General features: G+C 22.0%; 1 protein-coding gene across 1 annotated transcript in view; it reads left to right on the top strand.

Annotated features, from left to right (window-relative positions):
* The first annotated feature begins 263 nt into the window (after positions 1–263).
* The window catches only part of LOC117172331 (glycerol-3-phosphate phosphatase-like), a 28679-nt gene continuing 13329 nt past the window's right edge, over positions 264–15613 (top strand). Inside the window, exons 1-4 of the mRNA XM_033360132.1 lie at positions 264–511; positions 6391–6551; positions 14336–14473; positions 14652–14859. Of these exons, the coding sequence (XP_033216023.1) occupies positions 424–511; positions 6391–6551; positions 14336–14473; positions 14652–14859 (595 nt within the window). The 5' untranslated portion in view covers positions 264–423. The remainder of the gene's footprint in view (positions 512–6390; positions 6552–14335; positions 14474–14651; positions 14860–15613) is intronic.

The following is a 15613-nucleotide window of genomic DNA, read 5'->3' as shown; positions in this document are numbered from 1 at the left end:
AAGTTTCTAAAATCTGTTCCAATAACGTATCTTTAGAAATGATGACTCCGCTCTTTAGAAGAGGTTGTATTTCAAATTCGCGCCTGTGATCAGGAAAATGTGTCGTGACTAGGATACAATTATTAATAATAATTTTTTATAATAATTTTACTCGTGATAAAGCGTGATTGGATGAAAAAGGATGAGAAAATAAGTGGGGGCATTAGAGCGGATAACATATTAAATTCCCAGTTAACTGATTAGTAATTATCTTCAGTCAACGGTCCCGCGTGGTAGTTATATAATCTTGCATAAGCAAGGTCGCTTCTCTCAGAGAATGAGTGGCATTCAGCCAAATCACGCACTTTAATTCTACTCTCACAGTGCACACTTTGAGGCGGAATTACTCGCGTTTTGAAATTCGTATTCGCAGGTTTTCTCGCGATGGCGGCAAAACGTCTCAAAGCTCTCACAAAAGGACAATTGAAAACTTTCTTCGAGTCGTTCGATGTCGTTTTATCAGATTGTGATGGTTCGTAATAAAAATTTACTAATTTAAATCTTCAAATTCGCCTGTTTGTGGTTTGATTCAGGACGTGTTTATATTTTTTTTGTTAAACTTTTAAATGATTTTTTTTTAAATTTAAATGTTGGAATGTGCATGAATAAAATATAGATCAAGTTGGTGATTCTTTGTTCTCTTTGTCTCTTTTTTGACTTTTAAATTATTTTTCTTGCTGCGTTTTTTTTCTCTTTCTGACTCATCTCGCATATGTGATTGAATGTGATTAAAGTACTTTGTTGAAAATTAATTTTTTTAAATTAAAAATTCAACTATTCTACTTTTTGTTTAAAATTTATTATTTTTAGTTCAAAATTCTGCTATTAAATTTTCTATTGAGAATTCATGTTTTTTTTAAATTCAACTACTTAGATCAAATTGGTTAAATACTCATTTTATTATTTGAATATTGAAGTATTTTGTTGAAAATTCTTCTTTTTAAATTAATTTTGATTTATTTAAAAATTAAATTATTCTACTTTTGTTTGAAAATGTATCGTTTTTAGTTGATTGAAATCCGTAAAATATTCATTGTACTGGTTGAATATTAAATTATTTTTCTGAAAATTTCTTTTTTTGTTGTTACAATATTAATTTTGTTAAATGAAAATTAATGATACTATTATTGATATAAAATTGATCAATTTTAGTTCGAAAATTCAAGTCCTTGCTTGAAAATTTGTTTGTTTGTTGAAAACTAATTTTTTTCTTAAAAATTTAAATATTTTATTTTTGCTTAAAAATTGATGATTTTTAGTTGAAAATTCAACCTTTAGTTAAAATTGATTAAATACTAATTTTATTGGTTGAAGATCGAAGTATTTTATTAAAAATTCTTTTTTTTAATTAATTTTTTTTATGAAAACTTAAACTATTCTACTTTTGGTTGAAAATTGATCCTTTTTAATTCAGGATTCCACTAATTAATTTTTAATTAATAATTCATCTTTTTGGTTAAAAATTCAGCTATTGGGTTGAAGTTGGTTAAATACTCATTTTATTGGTCGAATATTGAAGTAATTCTTTCAATAATTCGCTTTTTCTTGCTTAAGATTTTTTTCCAAAAATTTTAGAATTCAAATATTTCTTGAAAATTGATTTTTTTTAGTCGAAAAATCAACTACATGGCTGAAATTTGTTAAATATGCATTTTATTGTAGTGTTTTGTTGCTTTTTTTTGTTTAATTAATTTTGCTAACTCATAATTTAATTATGTCACTATTTCTTTTATTTTTAAATCAAATAATTAGCTTCAATTCATTAGATAATTATTTTTGTGGCAGAAAAATGAACTACTTTGTTGAAATTTTTGTGTGTTGAAAATTAGTTTTCTGCAATTAAAAAATTAACTACTGATTTTTTTTTGGTTAAAAATTGATCCTTTTTAGTTGAGAGTTCGTTTTTTTCTTGATTAAGAATGAATTTTTTTTTAATCAAAATTTTTAAATTCCAATATTGGTTGAAAATAATCGTTATTAGTTGAAGATTCAACTACTTGGATGAAATTTTAAACATTAATTTTATTTGTTGCAGATTGAAGTATTTTATTAATAATTTTTTGTTTTGTTTGAATATTAATTTTGTTAACTGAAAATTTACTAATACCACTATTGATTAACAATTGATAGATTTTAGTCGAAAATTTAACTGCTTGGCTAAAAATTCGTCTTTTTGAGAGAACATTAATTTTTTTGTTTGAAAAAATTCATCTAATTAATTTAATTTTGTTAAATGCTTCTTTTATAGGCTGAATATTTAATTATTTTGTTGAAAATTCATTTTTTTAAAATGAATTTTGTTTGATTAATTATTAAATTTTTCCACTTTTGGTTCAAAATTGATCGATTTTACACGAAAATTCAACTAAGTAATTTCTCTTTTTAATAAAAATTAAAAAATTCCAATATTGGTTAAAAATTGATCTTTTTTAGTTTGAAAATTAAACAACGTGGTTGAAATTGGTTAAATATTCATTTTAATGGTTGAAAATGAAAGTATTTTGTTGAATATTTCTTCTTTTTTTGTTTGTTTGAACAATTAATTTTGTTAACTGAAAATTTAGTGATAGAATTAATTATTAATCGATTTTATTCCAAAATTCAACTACTTGGTTGAAAATTCGGGAACTTTTTTTAAATTTGTCTTTTTTTTAAAACATTAATATTTTTTTTTGAAAAAATTTAATTAATTAGTTTAATGTTGTTAAATGTTCATTTTATTGGTTGAATATTCAATTATTTTGTTGAAAATTAATTTTATTTTTGTTAAAAATTAATTCTTATTTTATTAACAACTTAACGATTCTATTTTTGGTTGAAAATGTATCCTTTTAAGTTTAAAATTCCGCTATTGAATTTTGATTGAGAATTAATCTTTTTATTTAAAATTCAACTACTTGGTTGAAGGCTGATCGATTTTTATCGAAAATTCTACTAGTTAGTTAAAAATTCATTTATTTTGTTAAATGGTCGCTTTGTTGAAAAATAATTTTCTTTACTGAAAATTAAACGATTTCATTATTAGTTGAAAATTAATCGCTTTTAATTGAAAATTTTAGTATTTGTTTGAAAATTGACCGAATTTAGTCGAAAATTCCACTATTTGGTTTAAAATTACGTATTATGTTAAAAATTAATTTTCTCTGGTAGAACATTATTTTTACTGTTTGAAAAATTTAAAGAAATTTAACAACGAATTATTATTTGTTTGGAATTTCATGTATTTTATTGAAAATTTGTCATTTCTGGTAAAACACTAATTTTCGTGCTTAAAAATGAAAGTTATTAATTTTCTTTTCTTAAATATTCATTTTATTGGTTTAAAATTAACCGTTTTGTTGAAAAGTCGCCTTTTTCTCTTGAAAATTCCACATTTTGATTGATATTTTTTTCGTCTCTTAACACAACAATTTTGTTGGTTGAAATCCATTATTGGTTAAAATTGATCATTTTTAGTTGAAAATTCAAATATTTGGTTGAAAATGTATTGATTTTAGTCGAAAATTAAACTAATTAGTTAAAATTCATCTTTTTAGTAAAAAATTAATTTTCGTGTCTTAAACAATTCAAGTAATTAGTTCAAATTTATTAAATATTTATTTTATTGATTGAAAACTTAGCTATTTTGTTAAAAATAATTGTTTCCTGAATAGTTTTTTTTTCTGAAATTAAAAATTGAACTTTTAGTCGAAAATTAATCATTTATTAGTTTAAACTTCCAGTATTCAATTTTGCATTGTGAATTTATTTACTTTTTGTTTAAAAATTAACTACTTGGTATAAATTTGATCGATTTTAGTCGAAAAGTCAACTCTTTAGTTGAAAAGTAATATGTTTTGTTGAAAATTTGTCTTTTTGGTAGAAACTTAATTTTCGTGTTTGACAAAATTTAATTAATTAGCTAAAATTGATGAAGTATTTATTATATGCCTTGAAAATTTAACTATTTTGTTGCAATTTTGTTGTTGTGTTTAATATAAATTTCCTTTAATTAAAATGTCACAATTATAATTTTTGTTGCATTTAAACCCTTTTAATTGAAAATACCAGTGTTAAATTTTCTATTAAGGATTCATCTTTTTTGGTTGAAAATGCGACTGCTTGGTTGATATTTGATTGATTTTATTCGAAAATTTAACTAGTTGGTTCAAAATTCGTTTTAAGTTTGTTTAAAAAATAATTTTACTGAGAACTTTACCATTCCGTTACTGGTTGAAAATTGATCGCTTTTAGTGGAAAATTCAACTATTTTATTGAAAATTGATCGATTTTAGTCGAAATTCAACTATTTGGTGTAAAATTCAATTTTATAAAATTAAAAATTTGATTATTCTAATTTTAGTTTAATATTAACCCATTATATTTTTAAATTCTAGTATTCGATTATCTATTGAGAATTCTTTTTTTTTAATAAACTTATTGGTTGAAATTTTATCGATTTTATTCGAAAATTTGAACTAGTTATTTCAAAATTCGTTATTCTTTTTGTTTGTTTAAAGAATAATTTAATTAACTGAAAACATTAAGATTTGATTATTGGTTGAAAAATCAACTATTTTGTTTAAAATTCATGTATTTTTTAAAGTTCTTATTTTTTGGTGAAATATCTATTTTTGTGTTTGGAAATTCAACTAATTAATTTTAATTCGTTAAATATTCATTTTGTTGGTTGAAAATTAACTTTTTTTTAATTGAATTATTTTATTATTAATTATTTTGTTTAAATTAAATTTTCGTTGAAAATTTAACTATTCTACTTTTAGTTGAAAGTTAATAATTTGAGTTGAAAATTCTACTATCATATTTTTCGTTGAGAATTCATATTTTTTATTGAAAATTTAACTAATTGGTTAAAAAAGAATTTTTAACATATTTTTTTCCAGAAAGCTTGAAGATTCTATTATGGGTTAAAAATTGATAGTTTATATTTGAAAATTCAAGTATTTGGTTAAAAATTGATTGATTTCAGTCGAAAATTCAACTGCTTTGTTAGAAATTCGTCTATTTTGGTAGATCATTCATTTTTATGCTTGTAAAAATTCAATTAATTAGTTCAAAATTGTTAAATAATAATTTTATTTATTTGAAATAGACCCATTTTGTTCAAAATCATTTTTGCTGTCTTTAAAAATTTTAACTTTTGTTTAAAAATTAATTCTTTTTAGTTGAAAGTTCCAGTATTAAAATTTTCATTGAGAATTCATCCTTTTCGGTTGAAAATTCATGTATTAAAATTTTTTTTCTATTTGTTTGTTTGAAAAACAATTATTTCAACTCAAAATTTAACGGTTCCACTATTATTGGAAAATTTAAATATTTTGTTGCATTTTTAAAAATGAATTTTCTTTAATTAAAAGTTTAACTATTCTAATTTTGGTTTAATATTGACCTTTTTTTAATTGAAAATTCCAGTGTTAAATTTTCTATTGAGAATTTATGTTTTTTATTATTAATTCCACTAGTTGGTTCAAATTTGATCAATCTTAGTCGTAAATTCAACTATTTAGTTAAAAGTTTATTTATCTTGCTAAAAAGATCGTCTTTTTTGGTAGAAAATTAATTTTCGAGTTTAACGAAATTTAAATAATTAGCTTAAACTGATTAAATATTCTTTTTTTTCGTTAGAACTTAACTATTTTGTTAAATTTTTTCTTTTTTTTTTGAAAATTAATTTTATTTAATTAGAAATTGAACTAATCTAAGTTTAATATTAACCCATTTTTTTGAATATTCCAGTATTCAATTTTCTATTGAGAATCCTTTTTGTTTGAAAATGAAACTAATTGGTTGAAAATTCGTTTTTCTTTTTATATTTTGTTAAAAATTCTTATTTTTTAGTAAAAAAATCAATTTTTGTGTATGGAAATTCAACTAATTAATTTTAATTTGTTAAATACTCATTTTGTTGGTTAAAAATTAACTTTTTTGTTTGAAATCGACACTCCTTGAGAATTCTACCTTTTTGTTTAAAAAGTCATCTCTTTTGTAGAAATTTTATGTTTTTCATTAGAAATATAACTGTTTCGTAAAACATTAATTTATTTGCGTTAATGATTCCAGTGTTGTGTTAAAAATTCGTCTGTTCTTGATTTGAAAATAAAAACTTTTTTGGCTGAAATATTAACTACTGAATTTTTCGTTGAGAAATAATTTTTTTTTGGTTCAAAATTCAAATATTTGATAAAAAATTGTTTTCGACTTGTGATTGATTTTTATTTATTTTCTTTGTGACTCATATCTTGTGCAAATCATTTCTTTTTCTAAATTTCGATTTTTGCCTTTTAGAAAATTTTGAATTGAAAAGCGTGTTCTAATTGTTTCTCCATTCGAAATTTTCTTTTATTTTACTAGGAGTTCTATGGAGAGAAACGAAAGTGATTGAAGGATCACCAAAAGCTGTCAGCAAGTTGAAAGAAAAAGGGAAGAGGTTTTTCTATGTGACGAATAATAATGGAAAAACGAGAACCGATTTCGTTACGAAGTGTAACAGCCTTAATTACGAGGCCACGTTGGTAAGAGACAAGAAAATTATTTTAAATCTTTCAATTTTTAATTTTTCATTCACAGTTTTTACCTGTTTTCAAGAAAGTTCCCCTTTTTCTCATTTTTTGCTTAAATGTGAACTGAAGTGATAAAATACAACAAAAAAATACAAATTTTTTTGGTAATTTGAAAAGCAAATTCGTAATATTTATTAATGTAAAACTTTATTATTTAATCAAAACCAAGCATATTACGCAGAATTAAAATTTTTATTTGTATTTGCATTATTTAAATTGAAATAATTATTTTTGAAACCCCAAGCTGACTTAAAAATATCAATTTTGAGTAAAAAACGAAAGAATGACATTTTTGTTACGATAATTTATTTTCAACCAAAGTGATGAATTTTCGATAAAAAAGGAATTCTTAACAAAAAGTGGAATAGTTGATATTTCAAGAACAAAATATTTTAATTTTCAATGAAAAACAGTTGGAATGAATAAATACGAATTTTCAACAAATTATTTGAATCCTTTAATAAAAATAGACTCATTTTCAAACCCAAAAGAGAAATCTTTGTCAAAAATGTTGCAATTATAACACAAAAATATGCATTTTTTCTCAAAATAATTGAATTTTCAGCCGCGAAGAAACGAGGAGGGAATTTTTAAATAAGAAAGATCAATTTTATAACAAAACTGAAATAGCTGTATTTTCAGTTAAAAATATTATTGAGAAAAAAAGATTTTTTCAACAGAATAGTTCAATTTCTGAGCAAAGAAATTAATTTTTAACTAAAATAATGAATCTTGAATAAAAAAAAAAAAAAAATGAATTTGTAACCGAATAGTTGAATTCTCAACCCAAAAGATGAATTTTCTACAAAAAAAAAAAAAAAAAGAAAAGAAACGATTTCAACACAATAGATGAATTTTCAACAAAATAGTTGAATTTTCTACCAGGAAGATTAAATGTTGATCAAAAACATAAATTTTTACAAAAAATAGAATAGTTATATTCTCAGTAAAGAAATTAATTTTCAATAAATTTTTTTAAATCAAAGAAATGAATTTTCAAGTAAAAAGATCAATTTTTGATAAAATACATGGTTTTTTACCAAATTAAAAATTTTTAAAGGAATCTTAACCTAAGAGTTTAATTTTTAAACAAAGAAATTATTTTTTATCAAAAAGATTAATTTCCTGACTATAAAGAGTAATTTTTAACAATATACATGCATTTTTAACCGAGTTTTCAATGTTTAGAGTCATTTCAATCTAATTTATATCCTTTTAACCAAAAAAATGAATTTTCAAAAAATCAAGATTAATTTTTCACCAAAAAAATAATTTTAGCCAAATTTTGAATGTTTAAAAAAATTTTATTCTAATTGTTAAATATTTAACTAAAGAAATGCATTTTTAACAAAAAAGATTAATTTGTAAAATAATATATACATTTTTAACCAAGCTTTGAATTTTAAAATGAATTTAAACCTAATTGTTAAACTTTCAAACAGATAATCTTTTTTTCAAATAAAAATATTTATTTGCTACCAAAAAAGATTAATTTTTGACAAAACACATGAGTTTTTAATATAATTTTGATTTTTTAAAAGAATTTTAACCTAATTTATAAATATTTAACCATGGGTAAATAAAAGAACTGAAGATTAATTTTCTGCCAAAACATTAATTTATAACAAAATACATGAATTTTTAATCAAATTTTGCATTTTCAAGAAATTTTAACCTAATTGTTACACTTTCAACCAAATAAATTATTTTTCAACCAGAAAGATTAATTTGCTACAAAAAAAATGATGGTTTAACGAAATATATGAATTTTTAAAATAATTTTAACCTAATTCTTAAATTGTCAACCAAAAAATGCTTCTTCAATAAAAAATATTAATTTTTAATAAAATACCTGAATTTTTAACGAAATAAATTTTTTTAACGAATTTAAATCTAATTGTTAAACTTTCAAGCAAAGAAATGATTTTTCAACCAAAAATATTAATTTTGAACAAAATACATGAGTTTTTGACCATATTTTAAAACGAATTTTAAACTAATTTTTAAATTTTCAGCTGAAGAAATGAATTTTCAACAAAAACGATTATTTTTGAATTAATTAAATGAACTTTTAACCAAATTTTGAATTTTTGAAAGAATTTTAACCTAATTGTTAAATTCTCAAACAAAAAATGCATTTTCAACAGAAAATGTTAATTTTTAATAAAATACATGAATTCTGGACCAAATTAAAAATTTTAAAACAAATTTTAATCTAATTGTTAAACTTTCAACCAAAGAAATAATTTTTTGAACAAAAATATTAATTTTTAACAAAATACATGAATTTTTAACCATATTTTTAAACGAACTTTAACCTAATTCTTAATTTTTCAACTAAAGAAATGCATTTTTAACCAAAACGATTGTTTTTGAATGAATGAAATGAACTTTTAACCAAATTTTGAATTTTTAAAAGAATTTTAACCTAAATTATAAATACAGTGAAACTCTTTTATACCGCCGATTTTGGGGATGACCTTGAGTGTGAATTAACTCACTGTAGCCCGCTCTGCTTTTGTTTGTTCACGCTTGACTGCTCGCTGACCCCGCGCAGTTCCTCTTATACCTACGTACGGCGCGGCTTCAATTCTCGGAATGACTTTTTTAAAGGAATTTAAACCTAATTGTTAAATTGCCAACCAAAAAAATGCATTTTTAAAAGAAAAGATTAATTTTTAATAAAATACATGAATTTTTGACCTAATTAAAAAATTTTAAACGAATTTGAACCTAATTGTTAAACTTTCAACCAAAAAAATGATTTTTCAATCAAAAATATTTCTTTTCTTTCAAAAAAGATTAATTTTTAACAAAACACATGAGGTTTTAATCCAATTTTGGATTTTTAAAGGCATTTTAACCTAATATTGTCATTTTCAACGAAAGAAATCAATTTTCAAACAAAAAGATTAATTTTCAAACGAATTTTAACATAATTGTTAAATTTTAAACTAAAGAAATTCATTTTCAACAAAAAGGATTAATTTTGAATAAAATACATGAATTTTTAACCAAATTAAAAAAATTTTAAAGGAATTTAAACTTAATTGTTAAATTTTTAACCAAATGCATTTTTTCAATCAAAAAGATAAATTTTCTACCAAAAAAAGATTATTTTTCATCAAAATGCATGAATTTTTAAAGGAATTTTAACCTAATTATTCAGTTTTCAACCAAAGAAGTCCATTTTCAACAGCACAGATTAATTTTTGAAAAAATACATGAATTTTTAAACAAATCTTGAATTTGTAAAGGAACTATATTCTAATAGTTAAATTTTCAACCAAAGAAATTAATTTTTGACCAAAAAAGTAAATTTCTCATCGTGAAGATTAATATTCTGAAGAGTTTTCAGCGTTCTTGATGACCTTGAAATCCTGGAAATACCCATGAATTTTTTACAAGAACCATGAATTAAATTTTTTTGTTTTAAAACAGTTATTTTATTTTAATGCGAAACGTCATTTAAATCGTTTGGTCTACCATGAAAGAAACCTCTCGTTTAGAAGAAATCTTGCTACTGAAACGTTTTTTATTTATTAAGATATAATTTATTTTTTACTCATAACAGAATAAATAAAGAGATTTCTAGGAAGTTTCTGTAGACTTTATCAATTATTCAATAAATTGCAATGACCATACATTAATATTGTCAAAAATTCTATACGTTTTTAATTTGTAAATTGCTAATATAGAGTGTTAAAGTATACATTTTTCTTGTAAAATTTAATTTATAAATTATAAAAAATTTTAATTGAACATGTTGATGTTAATTTAGTTTAAAAATTAGAATTAACAGTGGCGATATAACTGATTTTGAAAAAGTTTCATCACTCGGTTTTTGAGTTAAAAAAGATTGAAAAATATTTCTAAAGATTCCAAAAGGTTTCAAAATATTAAAACAATTCTAAAATATTTAAGATAATTTTAAATATTGCTCAAAGATTTAATAGATTTTAAATATTTAAAAAAGGCGCATGCACCAGAGTTCAAATATTTCACAACAATTTCAAAAATTTCATTAAAATTTTTATACAGATTTAAAAAAAATACAAGAATTCCAAAGATTTCAGAAATAATGCAGTGCGCAAGCTTCCAAAGATTTAAAGCATTTCGAAGATTTCATTTTAGACAAGTTTTAAAATATTTCAAAAGATTTAAAAAAGCGTTAAAAACACTTTCGCAAATATTGTAAGGATTTAAAAGATTTAAAAAGGCTTTTAGTAAATCAGATTTCTAGGATTTGAAAATATTTTACACAGATTAAGAATATTTGTATGACTTCAAATGAATACAAAAGATTTCAGAAATATTTTACAATTATTTCACAGATAACATAAAAATTTTATAAAATTGAAAAAGAATACAAGAGTTCTAAAGATTTCAAGAAGGGTACAGCGCACCAGATTTCGAAGATTTCATACAACTTTAAAAAGGCTTTTAGAAAATTTCAAAAAGAATTCAAACTGTTCTGTCACAAAAGGCAAATTTTCAACAGAATTTTTCAACCAAATAGCTGAATTTACATGTAAAGCAGATAAATGTTAAATCGAACATGGAATATTTAAATTTTCAGTTAAAAAATTCAGTTTGAACAAAATTAAACAAAATTTTAACAAAATAGTTAAATATGTAAGCAAAATATTAATTTTCAACTAAAATAATAATTCTTTAACCAAACAAAAAATTAATTTTTAACCGAACAGTTGAATTTTCTACTCAAAAAAGACAATTTTTCAACGAAATAGATGAATTAAAAAAAGAATTAACTTTTCAAGAGAAATAGATGAATTTTCTACCAAGAATATTACATTTCTATAAAAAATAGAAATTTCCAACAAAAAATAGAATAGTTAAATTTTCATTTAAAAAATTAATTTTAAATCAACTATTTTTCAATCAAAGAGATCAATTTTCCACAAAAAAGATTAATTTTCTACCAAAAACATTTTTAAGCAAAGAAATTTATTTGCAACTAAAATAATGATTCTAGAACCAAAAAAAAAATTATTTTTACGCCAATAGCTTCATTTTTACCAAAAAATACAAATTTAAAGCAAAATATATGCATTTTCAACGAAATAGTTAAATTTTCAACTAAATTTATTTAAATATTTACATAAATAATCGCTAATAATAATACACTACTTTCTTAAAGAATCATTTTATTGGTTGAAGGTTTGAATTTTTTGTTTAAACATAGTTTTTTTTGGTTAAAAATAATTTTTTGTTATTAAAAATTGAATTATTCTACTTTTTGTTGAAAAATGGCGCTTTATATTTAAAAATTCAATTATTAAATTTTCCATTGAGAATTATTGATCTTCTTTCATTCAAAATTCAACTACTTGGTTAACATTGATTAAATATTCATTTTATTGGTTGAAGATTAAAGTATTTAGTTGAGAAGTAGTTTTTAAATGAAGATTAATTCCTTTAACTGAAAATTCAATAATTCCATTATAGGTTGACAATTCATGTATTTTGGTAAAAATTCGTATTTTGTTTATAGAAAATTATTTTATGTATTTGAAAATTCAATTAATTAGTTTCAATTTCTCAAGTAATAATTTTATTTATTTTTTAAATGAAGCTATTTTGTTAAAAAAAATTTTTTGTTAAAAATCAATTTTTTCAACTCAAAATTGAACTATTCCATTTTTGGTTGAAAATTGATCGTTTCGTTGAAAATTTACCTATTTTGGAAAAATTCGACACTGTTGCTTGAAAAACTAACAATTTCGTTAAATTTTTTTTCTTTCTTGAATAAAAAATCTTTCTTGGTTAAACATTCAATTCTCATTGAGGAGTCATTTTTTTGTTTAAAAAATTATCTCTTTTGGTATAATTCATTTCTTTGATGGAAAATTCCTTCCTGTTGTATTGCAAATTAATTCTTTTTATCTTAAAACTTAACGATTCCATTGTTGGTTGAAAATTGACATTTTTACTTAAAAATTTAACTATTTGGTTAAAAACACAACTATTTTGTTGGACATTGAGTTTTTTGTTGAAAATTCAACTATATTTGTTAAATGTTAAAAACTCAACTATTTTGTTGAAAATACAACTATTTGTTTAATAATTATTTATTGTTGAAAATCTAACTATTTGGTTGAAAGTCATCTTTTTTGGTTGAAAATTGGTCTTTTTGAAAAAAAATTAATTGCCAAATTTATCAATTGTGTTTGAAAGTTTGAACTTTTGGTCTAAATTTAATTTTTTTGTTTGTTGAAAATTTATCAATGTTTTTGAAAATTCAACCGTTTATGGTTAAAAACTGAACTATTTTTTAAAAATCCAATTATTTTGTTAAAAAGTCATATTTTTTGTTCAAAAATTAATTTATTTGGCTGAAAAGTGATTTTTGCAAATTTAACTATACCATTTTTGGTTAAAAATGCATCTTTTTTAATTGAAAATTTAATTCCTTGGCTGAAATATACCTCTTTTAGTAAAAATTTCATTTCTATGGTTTGAAAATAATTTTTTCTTTAAATTGACTTCTGCAACTGAAAATTGAATTATGCCATTTCTGTTTAAAAATGTATTTTTATAAATTGAAAATTTAATTATTTAGGTTAAAACTTATATATTTTGTTGAAAAAATAATTATTTTATTGAAAATTCAAATTTGTTTAAAAAAGTGATATTTTTTGGTCGAAGATTAATTAATTTAGTTGAAAATTCGTTTTTCAAAATTGAACTATTCCATTGTTGCTTAAATATTGATGTTTTTCACTTAAAAATTTGTTAAAAATCCATAATTTTTCTATTCTAGTTTTGATTAAAAATTTATCTTTTCAATTGAAAATTCAATTAATTGGTTGAAGTTGACCTCTTTTAGTAAAAATTTTCCTTTTGCTTTCAAATTTTTTTTTTTTAATTTACTTTTGCAACTAAAAATTGAATGATGTAATTTCTGTTTAAAAATCATTTTTTTAGTTGAAAATAAAACTATATGGTTGAAATTTATATTTTTAAGTTTAAAATGCAATTATTTGGGTGAAATCTCAACTAGTTTATTGAAAAGTAATATTTTCTCGTCGAAAACTAATTAATTTTTTTGAAAATGCGTTTTTCTAAATTTACGTATTCCATTTTTGATTAAGAATTTATCTTTTTTAATTGATATTTCAACTAATTGGTTGAAGTTGACCTCTTTTATTAAAAAATTGCATTTCTTTCGTTTTAAAATAATTTTTTGTTTGTTTGAAAATTAACTTTTGCAACTAAAAATGTAACTATTCTACTCCTGTTTAAAAATCTATAATTTAGATTAAAAATTCGACTATTTGGTTGAAGTTGATGTTTTTCATTTGAAAGTTCAACTATTTGGTCTAAATTTAACTTTTTTGTTGAAAATTACATAAATTGGTTGAAAAATAATTTTTTCGGGTTTAAAGTTCGAAAAAATTCAAATTTTTTGGGAGAAAATTAATTATTTTTTAGTTGAAATTTCATCTATTTTGTTGAAAATGCAATATATTGATACCTATACATTACTTGGATTCAAAATAATTTTTCCCCCTATTTTATTATAAAAAAAGGCAAATAAAATTGCAACTAACAAATTTTGTAATTTTTTTATTTCTTAAATTTGAAACTATTCCATTTGCTTCATTTAAAATTAGGAATATTCCAAAGAATTTGAGCTGCCTCGAAATAAATTGCCAATTTATCCATAAGTTTAAAAAGAATGTGAAAGAAATGAAATAAAATAATTTCGGCAGGATGAAGTGGTCTGTACATCTTTTTTGGGGGCAATGTACCTGAAAGAAAAAGGTTTCAATAAGAAAGTATACATCGTTGGTAATACCGGAATGGCTAAAGAATTAGATGCTGTAGGAATTAAACATTGTGGATCTGGAGTAAGTAACATTTTTCTAATCTAATTATCACTCTTTGATTTAATTTTTTAAATAAATACCTTGTCAGGATTAAAAAAATTAGATCTGAAAATTTATTTTTCCTCGCTAAACATCTCTAGAAGCTAAACTAATTTTTTAATTATTAATTCGAATTTAATAAATATAAATATTTTTTCAGCCGGATCCGCTGACAGGAGATGCTTTGGAAGTTGTAACAAAATTCACACCAGATCCGGAAGTTGGTGCCGTTTTGGTTGGATTTGATGAATATTTTAGTTACTCAAAATTGGTCCAAGCAGCGACTTATCTCAAAAATCCCGATGTTCAATTTTTGGGAATGAATCCTGATATTTTGAGGCCTTCTGTGAATGAAAATGTCTTTCCAGGTGAAAAAACATTGAATTTTGAATTTGTAATTTGAAATTTGAAATTTTTCTGTTTTCAGAAATTGGAAAGCTTTCTAGTTTTGAGATTTATCTCAAAATTTATTTATTCTTTTTTCAGAAAAATTGTACATTTATGTGGTTTATAGAACTGGATAAAATAACATTTAATTTTTAGTTAAAATAATTCATTTTCGACAAAAAAAAAAGAATTTTCAAGTAAAGAAGATAAATTTTCAACAAAAAATAAAATAGTTTAACTTCATGCTAGAGAAATTATTTTTTAACCAAATAAATTTAATTTTCAATGAAATAGTTCAATTTTCTACAAAAGAGATGAATTAAAAAAAAATTAAATGCCTATAAAAAAACTACTTTTCAACCAAAAAAATGAATTGTCAAACAAAAAGTTTAATTTTCTACCAAAAAATATTAATTTTTAACAAAATAAATGAATTTTAAATCAAATATTAAATTTTTAATGGAATTTTAAAACTAATAGTTAACTTTTCAACCGAAAAAGTTTATATTCTACCAAAAAAGACAAATTTTTAATTTAAAGAAGATAATATTCTAACCAAAAATAGAATAGTTTATGCTCAGATCGAGAAATAAGTTTTTAAGCATATAAAATAAATTTTCCAAGAAAAGATTAAAATTTCAAAGTGGGACGATGGTCGTGGGGGCTAAAGCGTAGGCTTTGGACCCACTCCTTCGGCTTGCGGGTTCGATTCCCGCCTCGCACTCTGGAAGAGTC

This window comes from Belonocnema kinseyi, chromosome 5 (genome assembly GCF_010883055.1).
Source record: "Belonocnema kinseyi isolate 2016_QV_RU_SX_M_011 chromosome 5, B_treatae_v1, whole genome shotgun sequence".
In the NCBI taxonomy this organism is placed as follows: Eukaryota; Metazoa; Arthropoda; class Insecta; order Hymenoptera; family Cynipidae; genus Belonocnema; species Belonocnema kinseyi.
This window is presented reverse-complemented; position numbering and strand designations above follow the sequence as displayed.